The sequence below is a fragment of the Gouania willdenowi genome, chromosome 9 (genome assembly GCF_900634775.1).
Source record: "Gouania willdenowi chromosome 9, fGouWil2.1, whole genome shotgun sequence".
Lineage (NCBI taxonomy): Eukaryota > Metazoa > Chordata > Actinopteri > Blenniiformes > Gobiesocidae > Gouania > Gouania willdenowi.
Window position 1 is genome coordinate 23048832 of NC_041052.1, and position 20607 is coordinate 23069438.

The 20607-nt window shown below is 39.4% G+C and overlaps 1 protein-coding gene across 7 annotated transcripts in view; it reads right to left on the reverse strand.

Moving 5' to 3' along the window:
* hectd4 (HECT domain E3 ubiquitin protein ligase 4) overlaps positions 1–20607 on the reverse strand; it is a 48373-nt gene that overhangs the window by 27559 nt on the left and 207 nt on the right. The window contains exons 2-36 of one of the 7 annotated variants that reach the window (XM_028456528.1): positions 14181–14734; positions 9692–9781; positions 9467–9594; positions 9054–9162; positions 8365–8503; positions 7970–8140; positions 7690–7882; positions 7428–7589; positions 7055–7168; positions 6806–6946; positions 6477–6712; positions 6249–6385; positions 6079–6149; positions 5881–5986; positions 5686–5806; positions 5477–5599; positions 5208–5332; positions 4758–4911; positions 4542–4645; positions 4248–4446; positions 3964–4083; positions 3784–3888; positions 3510–3673; positions 3135–3380; positions 2864–3056; positions 2523–2627; positions 2338–2426; positions 2067–2239; positions 1651–1789; positions 1416–1560; positions 1171–1337; positions 914–1060; positions 635–819; positions 402–555; positions 27–307 (exon numbers count right to left, since the gene is read on the reverse strand). In XM_028456528.1, coding sequence (XP_028312329.1) covers positions 27–307; positions 402–555; positions 635–819; positions 914–1060; positions 1171–1337; positions 1416–1560; positions 1651–1789; positions 2067–2239; positions 2338–2426; positions 2523–2627; positions 2864–3056; positions 3135–3380; positions 3510–3673; positions 3784–3888; positions 3964–4083; positions 4248–4446; positions 4542–4645; positions 4758–4911; positions 5208–5332; positions 5477–5599; positions 5686–5806; positions 5881–5986; positions 6079–6149; positions 6249–6385; positions 6477–6712; positions 6806–6946; positions 7055–7168; positions 7428–7589; positions 7690–7882; positions 7970–8140; positions 8365–8503; positions 9054–9162; positions 9467–9594; positions 9692–9781; positions 14181–14734 — 5590 coding nt within the window. Of the gene's footprint in view, positions 1–26; positions 308–401; positions 556–634; positions 820–913; positions 1061–1170; positions 1338–1415; positions 1561–1650; positions 1790–2066; positions 2240–2337; positions 2427–2522; positions 2628–2863; positions 3057–3134; positions 3381–3509; positions 3674–3783; positions 4084–4247; positions 4447–4541; positions 4646–4757; positions 4912–5207; positions 5333–5470; positions 5600–5685; positions 5807–5880; positions 5987–6078; positions 6150–6248; positions 6386–6476; positions 6713–6805; positions 6947–7054; positions 7169–7427; positions 7590–7683; positions 7883–7969; positions 8141–8364; positions 8504–9053; positions 9163–9466; positions 9595–9691; positions 9782–14180; positions 14735–20607 lie in introns of all 7 variants that reach the window. The other 6 variants (XM_028456527.1, XM_028456526.1, XM_028456525.1 and 3 more) reach the window with 6 other exon arrangements.

Below are 20607 nucleotides of genomic sequence, written 5' to 3' on the forward strand. Positions count from 1 at the left end.
CATCACTAGAAAAGTATGAGACAGACCTGGAACAACATAATCTGCCAGTTTAGCAAGCAAAAGGGACGCGATGCGCGAGGCTGGGTCACTGGCATCCTGTTGCTCAGCATCTAGTGTATTAATAGAGTAGCTCCATGAAGGTAGAGCCACATTTCCACAGTCCTCCACACTCATGAGAGGCAAAGCTGCTCTGCACAGCTGCAAGATGATCAGTACTAGCTTTGGGGAGGGTCGCTGGTCAAGCAGCAGTGACAGCAGCTTTGACACACATGCCGGCTGGCTGAGAATGGCTTTTCCAATGTGGCTCCTGGACAGAAAAAGGGACAAACATTCAATTATTCTCAAATCTGCACCACAAAAATGTAGTGTCCATGACAGATACACACAATGAATAAAATCACCTTGAAAGATCATTGAGTAAACTCAGCACATCCTGTAAAGCATCGTTGCCTGCTGCTTGATTTCCACAGCACTCGGTTGCTCTGGCTAGATGGTTGGTCAGTAGGCTTGACACTTGCCTCGCGAGGCCTGAATGAACTGCATCTGTAGAGCCTCCTTTAAAGAGAAAAAGTGGTTGACGAAACCATAATATAATAAAAGATGGAATATCACAAAGCAGTGAGTATCTGCATACCTTCTACTTTCTCCCACTCTATACAGCGGTTAGCTAGCACCTGAAAAGCAGCCCAAGCCATTGTGGCAACTTTCTGCTTTTTTGTTTGCTTTTCGTTTGAGCTGCACTCCCTCTGACCACTTAAACTACACAAGCTATCCATGAGCTGAACCAGCCCACTCCGCACAAGGCACTGCTCTTCACTCCTAAAATGACACAGTTACCAAATAACAGTGAGGAACGTGGATTTTAAATGCTAGTACAAACAAAAACAAGATTGTTTAAATTGAAAACTCTTGCCTGGTGTAAGGAATTGTGCAAAGCAAACCAATGCTGTTGGCACACGCAATTGGGTAGCGAGCACACAGCGACACGACGGATGTCATTGTCTCTCCAAAGGCCTCCTGAACATGTTCAACCATTCCACCGCAGGTCAGCTCCTCAATCCTGCAATGGTAACACACACACACAACACACAGCACACACACTCCCAATTAACGAACTTGGTTTCATCTTACAGAACAACCACTTCAGATTTCATCTACTGCTAATCATACCTTGGGCCACCCTGCAGCACCATAGTGACTGGACCCACAAGGTGTGTGACACCTCCCACTCTAACAGCAGCAGTGAGCAGTTCCCTCATGTGCACAAGTGCTTGTTTCCGTGTGCTGCCCCGTCTCCAGCGTGTCTGTGCAGCAGACAGGAAACTGCTGCTCGATACCTACAGAGACAAAACGCACAACATATGTCAAGTCTAAAAGTCCAGCTCTGTAAAGCAAAATAAACCAATGACACTTACAGCCTGATCGGGTGTGGTCCCAATAAAGGCAAAGAGCTGTCCTAACAGCACGCTGTATGTTGGTTTATCTCGACTGTCTTCAATGGCTAGAGATTGTAGCAGCGTAAACGAGCTACTACGATGACTGGTGGGATGATGTCGCCTCCTAGGACCAAAAATATATAATAAATCAACCTTCGTATTTAGTTTTCCTCAAGGTTTCATTTATGTGTTATCTGTGAAAATCTAATCAGACCTTTGTGGAGCATGTGTAAACTCTAGATCTTGGTTTGCAATCATCTCCAAGTCAGAGGGCGCAGACATGCTACGTAAGAAGACTGGCTGCTTCACCATAGGGATCACCGTCTTGGCATCTGACACCAACTTGGCAGAGGCTGAATGTAAATTTGAAAGAATTGATGTTGGTTAGTATGTCATCAATAAGAAATTATTTTTTCTCCTTAAAACGGGTAATCAAAGTGTGCAACATTAAACAGCTTTAAAGGAGTATCACGCAACATCTCCACTGGATATAAGTGCATATGTCAACCCCCAAGCAAAGCTGCAAACTTACAGAACATTGACACATAAACCCCAGGCAGAATAGCTCCTGCAAAAAGTCAGGAGCTAATGGGGCTTTTAATAAAATGAAATGAAATAGGATGAGTGTACCTGGGCCTGGTGTGCCTGCTGGTGTTGTAGTCACGCTTCTGCAATGCGGTGCAATGGTAACATGGAGCAGCAGCTCGGTGCGGTTCATCAGACTTTTAACCAGAGTTTTTGTTTTGGCCAGTGGAGTGCTACTTCTCATGTGTGTGCAGTTCACATCCTGGAAGAACTTCTCCCTGTACGTGCAAACACAGATGATGTGAGCATAAACCTACTAGATGAGATTTAAACAAACACTGCTTGAAAAAAAAAAAAAAAAAAAAAAAAAACATGCCTCAGTGAAAGAACGACATTTTCCAAGTCACTGAAATCAATTGGGACCTCCTTCAAGGAGCAGAGTAATTCCAGTTCCTTCATTTTGTTCTGTTTTAAAAGACACAATTTAGATGACAACAAATAACACCGAGGGATAGAGCATCTATGGTGAACGAACAATATTGTGTAACTATATCGCATTACCTCAAAAAAGTGGTAGTCATGAAAGAATGGAGTGTTGTTTTCCAGTTTTCCATTTTGAGCCTCGTCTACCTCATTCTGCCATTTCTGTTCTAGTTCTGCGACACTCTGAAAACAGCAGAAGAGATAATCAAGCACAGACCTGGTGTTTTACGCTTTTAAAAACTTTCAAGTACCTATTGTGTATTCAAGTGCAATTTATATTTTACTGAAAAAATCAAATAACAGAAGCTTTTAAATGAGCCTATTAAAATCCATAAGTGACCACAACACACTATGTATTTTTAGCTTGATTGATGATGAGCCAAAAGCTTTTCTTCTTTCCTTTTGCTATGTAACTTCACCTGCAGCTGACGCTCCATTGCATTGATCTTCTTGAAGGTCTCAGCCATGATCTTACAGACAAGGTCGTATTCCTCTGCATGATCCTCACGATACTGATAGTTCACAAGTGACTGTAGAGCATCGACCAGGCTAAGATGCTTTATGACGCAGGATACTATAACCTCCTCCATAATATCTGGTCTGATCACCTCCCTTCAAAAAGACAGTTTTAATGGTACAAATTTATTTTGTTATTTTTAAAGAGTATTAAAGGCAGATGTTTAATCTTACTTGATACTAGGTCTGAACTGTGGTCGAGCCCTCCCGGACACTTCTCGTAGCCTACCCATAATCCCCGGGGGAAGGCGGATACGAGGCAGGTCAAAGTAGGACCCTGGCATGAGACCTGGAGGTGGGATGAGGACATCAGATGGGTATGTGAACTCTCTGTCTTCCTCAATTGTGAGCGGCAGTGGAGAAGGACTCGGCGTAAGAGCAGGAGAGATGGCACCATTTGCTTCTACCTGCCACTGGCACCTGGGTAAAAGACCACATGGTATTTATTTATTTGTCTCCATTTTTCTGTAATCAGTTGCTAGTAAGTAGCAGGACACTTTCAGGTACCATCAGCGTCACATTATCTAGAGTTTTGTACAGATGTTTCACCTTTGCAGTAGTTTTGAGCAAAGCAAGTCGTGGCAGGCCTCCTCTTCTCTCGTCACCTCTGGCCCATTGTACAGAATGCGGAGCATAGAGCAGGCCAGCACCGACAGACCCAGGGCAAGATCAGCCAAGAAAGGAAGGCCTCCAGAGACGTCCTCAGAGGACTCCTGAAAGCAATAAATATTAGTTTCTGATATTCTTGACCCTTAATCTGAGCAGAATCATAAAAATATAATATAGAGTCAAAGGGAATGCTTTTTTTAAAAAAATTTTTTACCTGTGCTCTGACAGTGCAAGAGAACCCCCACATAGCTTTATCTGGTGTGTTGTGCTCACGTCCGCTTCTCATTTCAAAAGAAAAGGTCACTGTGTCTCCTTCAACCTGAGAAAACACATTCAAAATTATAAAACAATTTAAAACAGCTGACTGTATGATGCTTAAAGCTGCGTTCATTACCTTTACAAGGTCCTTAGGCCATCCTGTCCCCAAGACACTGCGGCTACCATAGCCCAGAGTGTTCCCTCCATACTCAGTGACTTTACGACTATTGGTGTTAGGACCAGCATAGATAACCAACTAAGAAAATGAGCAAATCAATATATCCGACATGAAAAGAGGTCCCAAACAAAGTAAGAAAATTCTCAACCCAAAAAAAAAAAAACCTGTTAACGAGCTCCTTAAAAGCTACTAAACACGACAAGCGCTCTCCAACCGTTATGCAGATATATGGAAGTCCTTACTTTGTCATAGTCGTACTGGGAGGAGCAGCGGGAATCAAAACGAAGGTACAGGCAGCGGGCACCCGGGATGTGGACTGTCTCTTTGAACTTGTAGTTGTCTCTCACTGGGTGCACCGTCTCAACCGTTTTCCCAGCAGCCCATGGGGCAGGGATTTTCAGTCCTGTCAGGAAGCCGGGCTCCTCACGTTCATCAAGAATTCTAATGTTACAGACACAAATCAATTTTAAAACTTAAACAAAACAACCAAAAAAAGAGATTAGCCATAGAATCAAATGGCTTGGGAGAAAACGTACTTGTCATCAGCAGCACATGCCTTTGCTCCCTGTCCAAGCGAACCACTGATAGATAGATGCTCTTCAGTGAAAAGTAGAGACTGAGTCTTTAGTAACAAGGCAGTCTGGGAAAAAAGGGAACCATTAATACTTTAATAATTTAATAATCTTTACTTTTATAACGAGTTATATATAAAAGATGGAACTCGTTGACCTTACTGAGGTTTGGACTCTTACCTGGCTGGTGTAGAGCACAAGCTGCACAAGTTGAGGCATGAGTGCATCAGCAAGGGTCAGGGTCTGCAGGTTGGGGTGCATCAGTGAGGTGAGCAACACTGGCAGCAGGTGTCCAAGCATAGTGGCCTTGGTGATCTGTTCCAAGCCTTTCAACCTGAACCAGGACATTTAAAAAGCTAGAATAAAGCTGTTGCTGTTGAGATGCTTCCAGGATATCATTATTTAAAAAAAATATGTACGATTAAGCAGTGTTTTATTTGGAGAATAATGTGGGATCACGCACACATGCTAAGCTAAATCTTCTTTTCTTATAAAAGGCTTTGGCAATCCTGTAGATGATGTTATGGATTTGTTTTAAATATTCTCTCACATAGAAATGACAAAAACATTTTACAGGAAAAAAAAAAACCGTGTCTTGCAAGAAAATAATTTCAATAATGAAAACCTTACCTGGTCTCTCTGTCAGATATGTCACTGTTAATCAGAGCTGTGGTCACCTCCTGCAGAGTTTCCAGCACTTCATCACATCCCATCAGAATCTTGGTAGCCAGGGACAGAATGCTGCTTTGTAGCTCCTGAGGACAACACACAGAACAGGCCCATACTTACGTAACACTGCGACAAAGTCCATCCATTTATTTCATGCATCAAAATGAGAAAATGTTTTGTTACGTACACATGCAGAGGTAGGGGTATTTAAAGGGGATATCTACCTGTACCTTCATTGTTTCCCCTTGTAGGGAGCTGTCACTGTCATCGCTATCATCTGGACGAATGAGGATGGTGTTACTGAGAAGATGATTCTGAACGGCCATGAGGTAGCGCAGACTAGGTGAGACGGCCTAAAGAACAAAATCAATATTGTCAAATTTGTGGAAAGGCACCTTGAAATTGTTTTTTTGTTGCATTGACTGCATGCAGGTCATACTGGAACAGTGGAGAGCAGCTTTTGGAAGTCATCTCGAGCAACAGTTTGACATTTGGTGATTAGAAGGCAGGATTCCCGAACCACTGTTTTGAGGATACACTGCAGCAGCTCATCGCTGAGCCTGTAAAAGGTTTAAGATTTATGATATTTCCATGTAGATATACTGGACACTCAGCAAATAGGGCTGACATTTACCTGTAGTGGTCATCCTCTTCACTCCCAAACCTGTTTTTCTGTAGTTGGTCGGCTAAGTTAGTGAGAATAACATCCCGAAGGTGAGACAGGCCAGTGTTTCTTTCACCTGTTACACACAAACACATGCCACAATAAGCATAATTGTCTATTAACCATTGTTCCAGCCAGCTTTCATCAAACTATTTGTCCAATAAAAACCTTCAGTTAGAACCAGCTTCAACAGCTTGTTTAGTTCAGCCTCGCCTTGGTACAGCGTGTTGAGGCCAGAACTGCAGCAAAAGATAAGAGAGGAAATGACATACAATAAGAAATGTTAAATGACATGGGCATTCATTACACTGTGTGTTTTTGTTAAGTCTAGAGCATACCTGATGGCCAGGCACACCTCTCTCTGAATCTCGGATCCTATTTTGTTCACAGGGGCCATCAATAGCTGCCAGAGCAGGAGACCAGAACGCCGCACACTCTCTCGGTTCTGTTCCGATTTAAAAAACCTAAACACAACCTAAGAAAGACAGACACAAATTAACCTAAAAATACAGAAAATGTTTTTGAATTTCCTGCCAATTTCTCTTTAAGTGGCTCCTGAAACCGACCTGGAAGACTACTAAGATGCAGCGTATGATAGAAGTATCTCCATTGACCATTGCCTTCTCCATGATGTCACAGATGCTGCTGAAATGATGTGCCTCCATGGGATGCTGTTTACCCAGCAGTGCTCCCAGGGGCAAACTGTTGCTGCTTGCTGCCAGCAGGTTGAGCTGGTGGATACACATCGCACCGACATGATGAAGTAACTGGTTGATGACTTCACCGGTGGCCACAGTTTCTTCTGAAAAACAACCGTTTTTGCAAGTAATTAAACATCTGAATTCACCTCATATGAGAAGAAGTATTTAATGCTTGCTGCTTGGCTCGTTTCTACCTTTGGGTTCTTTGATGACATGGCTTACACCAAGCCTATGGCACACATGATGAAAGGCCTGGTTCCCTGGATTGCACCACTGATCTATGTAGTCACTTGAGCAGGTCCATATTAAATTGTTTAGAGCATCATAGCATGCTCCTTTAAGGGAAAAGATAAGAGTTGTACATTTATGGTTATTAGGGTTGGCCAAATATGACTGTTTTCTGAAGTTCTACTTGGTCTATTTGGGACAGAGTTTGAGCTTACCTAGCCCCGCCACCTGAGCGCCCCTGCCAAGAGAACTACCAGGAGCATCGATGAGGTCTGCACGGCTACTGAACTGTCCGTCAGCCAGGTTGAAAACTAAACCAGAGGCTAAAACTGAACCAAAAAACAAATCAACTGTTGATTACAAGAGAGATTCAAACACAAAGAAACAGTTTTAATGCATCCAAATTTGATGTGGGGAAAAAACTGGTTACGGAATGTTCACTTCAAAAATATAATCTAATTTTGATTTGTGTGCACCTTTCTAAAAGCTCAAAACTGAAATATACGAAAAAGGCCCTAAAGCAAACAGACAAAGCAAAAAAAACAAACAAAAGCTATGGGAATCAGCAGTATTTCCTCATGCTCTTACTTTTGAGTGAGGACAGGTTGTTTGAACCTCCAAATAAAGAGCGTGTGGCAGAGCTCCCAGATACACCAGGAGGGGAGACGAGCATTACTAGATAGGTCCCACATACATACATTGGGGTCTTCCTTAGAGTCTTTAGGGGAAGTCCGCAGCTCGTATTAACAGCTGCAAAACAAACAAATACAGGTCACTGCAGATAATTATCCACATGACTTGTACATTAGATATGTTAGATTTTTGGAGGACTTGGTTTTTCTACCATTACCAGACTGCTCCTCTTTAACTGTGTTAGTGATTGCAGAGCCTGTGAGAGCAGCCAATGTGGCAGAATGGGAGGCCCGGAAGCGTGACATTCGACTCAAGAGGAGTTCATTCAAGCACTTGGATGACTCGCCTTCTTTGCGAGTCAGAATAACTCTCTCCTGCAGGATGTCTGCAATGCAAAGCCCCGTCTGTGTCTGTAAGAGGGAACAATGCAGATAAAACTGTGGCACTGCAGACATAATACATCACAGGGATTACACTGGGTATCGTACAGTACTCACAGACAGGTGAAAGACATCCATGAAGACTGAGTGACCTTTCTGTGTTTTCTCATTGAGACTGGCAGGAGACCAGACCCAGTACAAGTATGTTCCATCTGAGCAGAGGTGCAGCGTGGTCATGCTGCTGCCCACAGGGAAGTGATGGGCTGGCATGGGCACAATCTGGCACACCTGAGGACAATTGAAATTTGCACGGCTATAGCTAAGAACGTTAAACAATTAAATGTTCACATTTATTTATTGATTTATCCATATTTAAAATACAGCACATTGAGAGAATAATTTATGCACTTGTCTTCGGCTATTTATTCACATATAATGTAGAATAATTGTAGCAAAAAAAAAAAAAAAAAGAGTGTAAGGATTAAAAACATGGAGATAAAAATAGGAATTACCTGGAGGGTGAAGGGGTCAATGACCTGGCACAGCTGATGAGGCTTGGCATCAAAGGAGGAGGGGCGATGAAGGAGGCGACCGCTGCTGAACACCACCCAGCCAGGTTCCAACTCTTCATTTCGACAATACACAAACCCCCTGCACCAACACACAGAGCAGCCATTCCAACATTATGCTCTACTAACGACTGTTTGTTTCTGTGGCGCTAACATTTAACAAACATTTGTTTAAAAACATATTTTTGTGTTGCATTAGTAAACCCTGATACTAAGAAAAGTCATTTCTCATGCAGTCACTTTGTCCATTAGCATTGCTGAGATAATATCCAGAGTCGATCATTATCATTTCTACTATCTATGGCCTTAGAGTGAGTCAGAAGGCTGCTTTGTTAGGGTGCTTTCACACATGACTCTTTGTTCCGCACCATGCTTCGCTTCCACGGATACTCCAGTCTTTTTGCGATATGTGAAAAGTCACTGAAACTCTGGTGCTGAGCAAACAAGCGAACTCTCGTCCTCTGAATGGACAGAATGGAAATATGAGGTAGCTTTGCTTTTATGTTGCTTTTATGTTGAAGGAACTGCGTGAAAATAAATGGTTGTTGTGGTTTTTTGCCTCTTCAGTTATTCCTTTTGCTTTTGCCTGAATTCTGAAGAAGAAACAGATGCTCAGAGTAGTTTGACAGTACCTCAGTGTCCCATGTAAACCAGAGCCCAGCTTGCTGAGTCCTCTCCCTGAGGAATTAGTGGTGTACAGGTAAAGCCCATCTGTGGCTAAACAACGCCCCAGATCAGTGTCTAAAAGACAATTACATAGAAACAGTTTGTAAGAGGGTAAATGACAAAACACATCAGAGATACCTGAGGTAAAACAACATGTCATTTGAAAATAAGTTTATTTCCACGGCATCATGAGTTTCTAAATGGCAAGAGAGCAAACTAACTAGGACTATAAGAAACCTAAAGAAGCAAAGATGACTATTGATAAGATGGTGGATTACAATGCCAAGTATAACCACCATAATTGTTCACTGAGTCAGGAAAATAGAAACTTCTATGTCAAATGACCAATATCTCAAATACTCTTTGACCAGGGCCTCACCTTTACTTTCTGCTGCTCCTGTTGAATTATCAGGTGTGGGTAGCATGTCCTCAAAGCCCCAGGAGACGCTGTGTTTGCCACCAAGGAGGCAGGATGGAGAGCCTGGTCCTCCTTCTAAGAGCAAAAGTCTTTGGCATAAGGGGACATAATGAGATATTTCATGTTGCAGAACTATTATATACTGTAAATCTTTGCGCTTCATATGATTCGGAGTTTGTTCCTCACCTGTACAGGACATCCGACACAGGGAGCTGACCTAAATCTGTTTGTTTCTGTAACAGGTGAACTGTGTGGATGAAGGTTTTCAAAGAACCCCTGTAAACAAATAACAGACAGAGAAGGGTGCATTAAAGTTAAAGCAATCATAAATGACTCCGAGTACTAACACATGTTAACTAGAGATTAGAAACAAAAGCGAGATGTGATCAAATAAAGACATCCAAGGTGAGACATAAATCAGGTTATTCTTAAAATTATTGTCCTAACCAGTGCAAAGATGGATCGGTTCAGTGTTCAAATATATACTGTATATATGCCTGCTTTAGTACTGTACATACTGTATAGGATCCCCAGAAGAATTTAACTCACAGGACCAGATAGTCTTTTTTGTTTATTCTGGTCCAAACAAAACAGAGAGAGAGTAAATCTAATAGTTTTTTTATTTACATAAGCCTGTCAGTAAAAAAAAAAAACCTCCCATGCTGGATGGTTCCCTCCAACAAAGAGTCCTCAACCTAAACAGAAGCTGAACAATGAGTGGAGGCTTCTGGATTTGACAAGTCGAGATCTGTTGTCAACAACAGAAGCGGAGTGTAGCCACAAAACTATGGAAGCCCAAAAGAGTCACAATTAAATAAATAATAACATTTTGAAATAAGTACCATTTTGATAAATAACAGACAAATATATGATATGGTCATTAAATTGTAAAATAAGGTAATATTATAATGAAATATGTTTTATTATTCTTTAATATCTATTTATTATTATGATAATTAAATATTTCATAATTATTATTTAACCAATGTCATACTTTTTAAAATAATGACTATTTATTTATTTTTCAAGATTTTTTAAAATAAAAAACATTTTTTACAAAGTCAATTTTTATTTCATAATGTCAGGGGTGGAAAGCAATGAATTCCTTTTACTCTCGTTACTGTAATTGAGTAGGTTTTTTGTGTACTTTTATTGAGTACTTTCTAAAATCTGTAATTTTACTTAAGTAAATTTTGTTTCAAGTAACAGTACTTAGATTCCGTTAGTAAAATAAATCGTGCAAGGACGAGAGTCTGCGCCATAGAAATAATATACTGTGGTGTAATTGTTTTACATTTGTGCTATTGAACGTAGCCTAGAGTTGCTGTGAGGATCAGCCAATGGAATGTGTATATGTCTATGGCCTGCTCTGTTGATTCACGTGATGTCACTCACATTGCTGCATCGCGGCAAAGCAAGAGCGCTAAATTCAAATGGAAGGCAGGAAGTATGAGAATCTGCCGTCTGAAATCATCAAAATGCCCATGTTTTGTGTAGTGTACGGCTGCTCCAATCGTTTTAACCAAGAAAAGGAAAACACATTTTATAGAGTGCCAAAGATTGTCGTTCACAAAGGTGAGAAATGTAAAAAGCTCACAGAACAACGCCGTAAAAAGTGGATTTTAAACCTATGTCTGCGGTTGGGAGGAGCAGAGTCTGCTGATGCCCGTGTTTGCAGCGACCACTTGGTCAGAGGTATGTTAGCGAGCTAACTTTGTTTTTGTGGCTGTGTTTATACAGCATTAGTTTCATGTTAAATGCTCATTTACTATTATTTACCTTCTTTCTTTCACCCCTGCTGAACACTGTGCACATAAAGCTGAACACCCTAATGCTATTGCACTACACCTCATAAAGTACTATTCAGTAGTAGTACAGACCCTTTCCAAAAAATTAGAATATCATGGAAAAGTTGTTTAATTTTCATAATTCCATTCAAAAAGTTCAACTTTCATAGATTATAGATTCAGAGTATTTATTTGTTTGTTTTTACATAATTTCGGCTTCCAGCTCATAAAACCCACGAAACAGGATTTCAAAAAATTAGAATACTGTGAAGAGATCACCATTTACTTTTCAGGTTTTGCAGAAAAAAAAGAGGAGAAAAAAGACTGGACTTTTGGCCAGTGGTCCAAGGTCCTCTTTTATGATGAAAGTAAAGTGTGCCTTTCATTCAGGGAATCAAGGTCCAAGGGTTTGGAGGAAGACAGGTGAGGAACAGAACAGAACATTGCACCCCAAATCATAACTGACTGTGGATATTTCACACTGGACCTCAAGCAGCTTGGGTTCTGTTGCTCACCCGTCTATAATCTATGAAAGTTTAACTTTTTGAATGGAATTATGGAAATTAAACAACTTTTCCATGATATTCTAATTTTTTGGAAAGGGTCTGTATATATGTACGTATGTGACAAACAAATCTCATGTATCCTTGACTGTCAGGCTAACATCGTCGTTAAGATGTTTTGCATGTTTGTTTACATTATAGCCGTTACGGCTGAGGAGGTTGTGGACCCACCCGCTCAGAAGTGCGCATATTTTTCAGAGATTCCTAGATAGGAAATGTTCTCTAACTGGAAAATGTTTTATTGGATGCTCTGACACATTGGATGTATTGACACAAGCACTTACCTCGTCAATTTTTATACATGTCTTTGTACTTTTTTATTGCATGAGAGATTGCATGTACTCTTTCCACCCCTGCATAATGTCCTTTTCCACAATGGCCTTTTTTTTTTCATAATGTCGTTTTTCAGCAGAATGACTTCGGTCTGTCATTCAAAGCTTGTGGGTTGGACCTCTGCTTGATCCTTTAAGATCGATTAGTTTTCCTGGACACCGGTCAAGGCCATTCTTTGACCGACACAGTGGTAGAAACGAGGAATACAATAAAACGGGAAGGAATATAAATAAAAGTATTAATAATAATAAAAAAATAAAGCAATAGTGCTGTGAGATGTGTCTAGCTTGAATGTGTTCATATTGAGTGAGGGAACGGGTGCGTGCGTGCGGCTGATGCGTGTGTGCGCGTGTCAGTGGAGCATGTATGTGTGTTAAGTCCTGAGTCCAGTCACACAGTGATCAGGACAGGTAGCAAGGTTTATGTTTACAGTGCAGGTAGTAAATAAAGTACAGCTCTCCAACGCAGCATGTTGTTTCTGCACGGTTCCACTTTTATATGAGGTCTCCGGGATTTAACATCAGAAAACAAGCTGCATTCAGCTCTGGAGAGTATAAGGATCTCCCCCAACCACGGTTAGGAGATGAAAATAGGAAAGGTTTTAATAAGAGAATTAGAACATCCACTTGCAGTTTTTTGGAGTTTATAGGATGTTATAGCACCCACAGAAGAATGTCCGTTGTAACATAAAAAACTATAGACCGTTTACATAAACCGAATAGATACTATGAAAGTTAAGGGTACATTTCTCACTAGATGTCATCAAAACATTTCTAAAGCCACAATCTATCTCGAAATGAGGCTATTTGCCACTAAAAGAAGTGAGATGTCATTGAGGAGTCAGCAGTCACGTGACCTGACGTCAGCCCGTTAAAAAGACTAGGCGGAACACGAACCCTCAGCGTTGAAAATGAACTCCAAAGGTGTCCTGGCCGATCGTCAATATGTGACGAGTTGGGGATGAAACTGTGTTGCTCAAACGTGTGATGCACTCGTGGCACTCAGGCTTCTCAGCATTAGTGATAAGTCTCCACGCTTGAATCCATACTGCAAGTGCTGCTGCTCATGTCTGTTTAAAGTATCAGCCAATCATTTAACTGGCTCTGCCTTATGTGCTTTTATTGACAGACTGAAGTCATTCTGCTTAAAAAAAAAAAAACAACATTATGAAATAAAAAGGCTATTGTGGAAAAGGACATTATGAAACAAAAATGTACTTTGTAAAAATGTTTTTTTATTTGATAAAATCTTGGAAAATCAATAAAAACTTTTTAAAAGTATGACGTTAAAATAATCATTATGAAATATTTAATTATAATAAAATAATAATGATTGATGATGACGATAATAATATTACCTTATTTTACAATTTAATGGCCATATTATACATTTGTCTGTTATTTATCAAAATGGTATTTATTTCAAAATTTTGTTTTTATTTATTTAATTATGACTCTTATAACTGCTTTTCTGTGCAATAAAAAGCACCTTTTTTTCTTTCTTTAGGTTGTACTATACATCCTGATTTGTGTGTACAGCCTTATATATATTTCACCATATGCCTTTTGCTGCTATTCTAAAATGTTTTAAACAGGAAGAGGCAAGTAACAAATTAAAACACCTTTAGTTTGTAGTGGTAGGTGAAACTGCTTTAAAACACAAAGCTCAATATTTGAGAAATAAATTAATAAATTATTCAAACACCCAGTATATTCACATCCTAATCTTGCATGAGGATTAATGTTGCACCGAGTAAAAAAACAAAAACTATAAACCAATTAATTGATTTGTGAGGATTTTTTTGGTGGATTCCTTGTGATTCAACAATTTAAGCACGAGTGACAAGAGTTAAATGATACAACTCTGTGGTATGTCCAGTTATAGAAGCTGAAGCTCTTACAATTATGACATGGCTTTTGTGTAGCTCTCTGAGAAATTTAGAGAATTCAAACTTTGGAGGTGGGTCAGTGTATACTGAAGGTAAGGCCTCACCTGGCACATGCAAGGGCTACTAGTGCAGCTGCAGCGTTTTCCCTCTGTCTGTGTGTGTGGAGGATCTGTGTCTGAGCCGGGCTCTCCGGTTGACCGGACTCCTGGGCACCTTCTTCCAGCCACGAGCACAGCAGTCCCTCCAGGCCATTGAGGCAGTCAGCAGGCTCTTTGCTGAGGCTAAGTGGCTGGCAGTCCCGGAGGCAGGCCAGCAGCACCTCGGCTGTGACGCCGCAGAGCGCCGGGTCACTGCGGGTTTGGGATTGTAAAAGGGGAAATACTAACAGTAGACCAACACGGGAAGTGAAAGGCGCCTGCTCCGGTTGCTGGAGCAGACCTTGTCTTTTGAGCAAGGCCAAGGTCTCCTCATCGGCACCTCCTGTTCCCTCCCTATCCTGCTGCTCCTCCAGGGCCAGCTGCCGCTGTGCGCCCCACAGGCCTCGCAGAGCGTTGAGACGGTACTCCAATAGACGAGCATATGCATTGCTTTGATTCCCACAGACAGCACGCAGGCGCTCAGCAAGCTCCACTGGGTTCTTTGTTTCAAATGTGAGAATCTGCAAGTAAAATATGAACAGTTCAAAAGAAAAATAACAGCATTTGTTAGGCTTATAACAACAAAACTCAATTATTGGAGAAGAAAATCTGCACAAGAGCAGAAAGATCACTTCACTAACCATATCTCATAATATTCAAGAGATATGGGATTTCCCACAACCAGGTTCAGGTTAAAATGTATTAGTATGATCAACTTTAGACGTAAAAAAAAAAAATCAGTAAAGTAACTTTCAGTAAAATTTAAAATGTAGCGAAATCTGTAGTGATAGTCTTTAGGCAAGTTTTATTATTATTCAAGTATAACTCCATTAAAATTTTCAAACAAATGTATACATTCTTTTTTTAAATGACCTTTTATCTTGAAAAAAAGGGGTTAAGAAATAAGCTAAAGAAAACTCAATGTCTTAACTTAGTAACCTTTTTATCAAATTGACAAAAGTTAAATTTTTAATTTGTTATTTAATTCTGAAAGAATAAATCTATTTTTCCACAACTCTTTAATGGTAACCAAAAGAAAATCAGTCCATGGTGTACTTCGAGTTAGGGTTGCTCAATTAATTAAAATTCGATTACGATTTTGATTACTGCACCCAACGATTACAAAAACAACATAATCGAGAAAAAAACGATTATTAAAAAATATGTTATTCGCTAAGTAAAACAAACCCAGTATTTCGGACATCTACAAATAATAAAGCTTGGCACACACAGCTTATTAATACTAACTTTGAGTTGTTTAATTCACGCACATGCAAGCTCCTCCCCTCCGCCCCGCCCCTCTCAAAGCCAGAGCTAGCCTACAGGCCAACGCGGAGAAAGTCGTTGCTAGTGCTCTTGAAACATGACAGAACAAATGCAGCAAAAACACTTGGTAAACAAGTGGCAAGTCAAATTCTCTTCTATGGGAACACTTTGGGTTTGATGATGAAGATCTAGAGCAAAGACACACCACGTGCAAGAAGTGTTTTGTTTTGTGCAAAAGTGAACATAGTTGATTTTAGTGTTTGAAGGATATTATTTATGTTTAAAGAATATATTTTAGGTTTTTAAAATAAATACCTTTTAGGTTGACAAATCATCGTTTGAATAATCATGATTATTATTTTTTTTCTATAATCGAGCAGCCCTACTTTGAGTCACAAACCAAAGTTTTTTATGAATTATCTTAAGGAAATAAGGAAATACTTGTTATCAGCTCTCCATCACACTTAAAGAAAGCCCCATGTGCTCAGTCACACACTGCACACCAACTACTAATATCTTATTAGAACTATGACAATGTTTTTAATACACCAGTGGTTTATTTACAGTTCAGAACGCACTGACAACAATACGACAGATTCTGATGACAAATCCTCTCTGTGGGGTCCTATCACCTTAAATATTCAGCACAGATAGCAAAGCACATTTGCTCCAGCCCATCATCAGTAAAACAATGCGCCTTATGTGCACTTAGGCAGTATTTCAGATATTGATTACACTCTGAGGCCCACGTATCACGAGCCAGAAGAAAAAAAAAATCCATTATACCATTTAGAAGGCACAATTTATATTGATGCAATTTCAGAAATGCTTCTTCTGTTACAGTAACTTTGCTCACTGGATACTGGGCCTGCTGCTCCTTGCTCTGCTAAGCAACGCTGCATGTGGATTAAAATAGGAAGCATCGCGACAACTCCGAAACGAGCACAAAATGGCTTTGTGAGTCTTAAAGTGCACAACAGAAAATCAGAAATGATTCTAAGTATATAACTAAGAATATGTCAAACCCCTGAGAACATGTCATAAATAGTGCCACAAAATATTGGGTTGTCTGTTTTCAGTGCCAATATTAATGCTGTTTACCTTCATCAATAAATAATTTATATCATCCAAATCTAAACCACGATTTCTTATTAGGTGTGAAAATGATAAAAAAGTAATACACTATAATCTCACTAATTCCAGCACTGATTTGTTAGACACTGTTATTGGTAATGTTACAATAACTGCAGAGAAAATGAATAGCTAATGTTAAACACAGTAAACAGCAAAAGCAGCCCATGTTAAAGCCTGCAAAAATATACAACAAATTAGCTGGGACATCTGCTCATGCACTCCATTGATAGAAGTTTCTGTCAGCATCATTGTAAAGGCTTTGTCATCCAACGTCAGACCAGGATCTGGTTTTCACAATAAAAGCCTTGAGAATTTACTACTTAAGTATGCAACAAAGTAACAATGTGGTGAGTATAATTTAGAGTATAATTTTGGTATTATTTAGGGCTACTGTTACACTATGAAGAGTGATTATAAAAATATCTTGCACAGTAAATAATGAATAATAATACAGTTTAAAAATCTGTCTGCATGTCAAAGGCAAATGGATTATTATTATTATTTCAGCGGTGGCAGATAACACAGACACTTCTGTATGAAATGCGCTCTACAAAAAAGTGGCCTTGTCACAGTACGGTTGGTTTGATATTGTAGTTATTCTAAATTTTAAAAAAATTAATTGCAAGGGGAAAGGGAACTTTAAAATGTACTATTTGCTTACATTGGTTGGCTGCTGAAGCCTACTGTGTGCTATCACTGTAATGTACGGTACCGTCGTAATTATGCACTTACAGTCACAGCAGAAACAAGAAGCATCCACGTTAACTCCAAATCAGGTGCTCACTGACGTCGTAAAACATAATCAAATAAGATTATTTCTCAAATCAAATAAAACAAAAAACAATATTTCTACTTTTCTATGAGAAACGGCTAAGAACTAAAACCAGTAACTGGCCAATAACATGCATTTATTTACAAGCTAGATCCACAACTAAATGTTCTTTTTGATTATATCATTTCTAAAAAAAAATGAATATCTACTTAATTGATGAACAAACTACAGACATAAAGGCTGTGGAATTATTTATAACGGAAATATGAAGTCAAGAGTTGGAAAACCCATGAGACAATACATGACAGGATAGAGGACAATACAATTGCTGTCAAGCGAATCACTGACCACCTTGTGTGGCGAAGAAATCACAATAAGAATTAAGTAAAAACACTTCTATGCATTCATTTACAGAACTACACATCCCACAATGCAATTCGCGAAAAAATCAACAGTGTTTATAATGGAGATAAAAACAAACTCATGCTACAGTGATAAATAAATAAATACAAATAAATAAAGACTATTCATTAAATACAGTCCGAACATTTAACTTTCATGCATGCTCACTAAATTGTGTGGTCAAAATTAAATAATTGTATTTATAATATTCAGGCACTGAGGCACAGCTTTTTAATTGATTCCAAAAAAATGTGTTTTCTTATAAAATAATAGACAAGATAAAGTATTAAGTAAGCAAGTAAATCTCATTTTCAATTAACAAATATTCATAAACAGATATTGTTTATTTGTAATATATGGTCGAGTATGTTAGATTTAACCTTATTTTACAGTTCCAGTTTATGTCCCCACATGTGTAAAATAACAACAACAATATGGATCATCATCTGTAACATTTATAATCCAGAACAAATAGATTTCAGCAACCCTGAAGGTTATTGGTTTATTGAATATATAATGGATAATACATTATTTGCAAACATTTAGTCAGAGACTGGAATTAACACACGTTTTTGTACAGTAGGATAAAAGCTATCAAAGGGAGATCAGGAACAGGCTGGGGCATGTTCCACATGGGGTGGGGTGGGGTGGGGGGTTGACGAGTGAACTCAGAGACATGCTCAGTATTTGCCCCATATATGAAAAAAAAAAGATCAATATTGCCTTCCTATACATGCCATGCGTGCACTGATATTATGCAATACATTGAGTAGGGGGCAACTCAAAGTCAAGGTGGTGTGGTAACAATTACCAAGACAATGAGGAAACAAAGGCAACACAGCAACTGTTGAAGCGATGTAATCATGTACAACACAAACTTCCTCTAAAGCTTCTTCAAACAGCTCTTCTTCACGTTTGGTCTCTATCCTTAAGCTTTCCAAAAAATGAGCAGCAGAAATGTGGATAAAATGAATGTTGAGTAGTGACAAAAGGCACGTCTGTATCTCTAATGAACATTCCGAGTTGCTCCGTCCTGATTGATGGCTGGTGCCTTGCTTGGCAGCTCAGCTGCCATCAGTGTGTGAATGTGACCATTAGTGTAGAATGCTTTGAGACTACATGTGTGCTATAAAGCACTACATAAATAATCCAGGCCAAGCTCTCGTTAAGTAAATTTAGACCATGCAGTGAACCAACCAGAGGTTTTTATATTAATAGGAAAGTAGTATCTGGACAAAACCAATGAAGGACAATTTTCTACTTTCCAATGAGAGATACCTTGGTAAATGCTTGAAGTTTATGTAGGATTTATTTTGCCTCAATTGTGCTTTTGTTGTACTTGCGTACAAGTTTGACTGTACAATTAAAATGATTATTCTGACGTCATCATGAAATATCTATTAGGAATGTCACAATATTAATATTACAAGTCTCTCGAGATCGTCGTGGTTATGTCACGGTATAAAATAATGAGCCGTTGAGCTTAAAATTAAGTTTTTTAATTTGGCTGTAGTGGTCTTTTTCACAGTAAACTTCAAGGACCATAATGCTTTGGGGCATTGTCATAGGTTAGATGCATTTGAGCCAATGGCATGCGGCAGTGCAAGGTCAGAGGGGAAAAGAAACATGGCGGATAGTGGCAGCCAGCAGAGCGAGAAACTGAAGAGTTTGTTGAACTTGTGCATGATCCAGTGGCTACAATTCAGAGGTGTGGAAACATGTTGATTTCACCACATCAGGAAACCATTAAGGAGAAAAGGTGGACAATATGCAAACACTGCTCGTGTACCGGCGGGCACCAAGCTTCCGGGAATACGAGCAACATGAGAAGCCACTTAACAACCCGGCATCCCAAAAAAGGTTTAAGGATTGTGTGAAACAATCCAATCTGGTCAAAAAACTCTAAATAGTGCAGCAGATTAATTACATATTTCAAGAAAATCATTCACTTCGGTATAAAAGCAGGAAATTTGGCACATATTCTCTCTAAGGGACACTATTTTGGAAAAAGGCGTTGGCCACTCAAAAATTCCATATGGCGGCCATTTTTCAAGATGGTTGTCATTGTTATTCAATGGTTATTGTATAACCAAAAAAATGCTTGAAACAGGCCAAATGAGGTGTTAGGTCTTGTCCGCCCGAGTCCGAATATGTGCATCCCCCTTATGATAAATACTGTCAAAATAGTGAACAGGCAATTTCTCAATAGTCACCATTCACAAAAAAGTATGTGTTTGCAGTAATATATGTAATAACTGCTTTATTTCTGAAGCAAAGCAATCTGCATTAAATCTTTTGTTTACTATATTACTGTGTAATTCTCGTTATTGTTAGCATTGCTGCAAACTGTGTGCGTTCCTGTAAAACCATGAGTTTTCCCAACAATATCGCAATAAATATCGTACCGTGAGATTTAGAGGTCATTACATCCCTAATAGCTATAGATTTGAAGTATATATACAGTAAATATTTCTTCCACAGAGCGTCAGACAGCAGTTTCAACTTGTCAACAAAGGGGGATTTTAGTGTCAACAATGTTGTATGTATAGTTTAGGAGAGTGGATTTACAGATCTGGCTCTACTTAAACGTTAAACTCAACTGTATGTGAGCCCCATCTCAGACCTTCTTGGCTCTTATTTTGAAATCAGCCGCACAGTGAAGGCTGATCCCTGACAGTGGATCAATAACAAGCAGGGCAGGAAACTTACTAACCTTATCGCTGCTGCTGCTGCTGCTATCACTAAAGGCGCGTTTATACACAAGGTAAAAGCACTTTATTACAATGAAGTAAACACAACAAAGGGCCCTTGTCATCATCA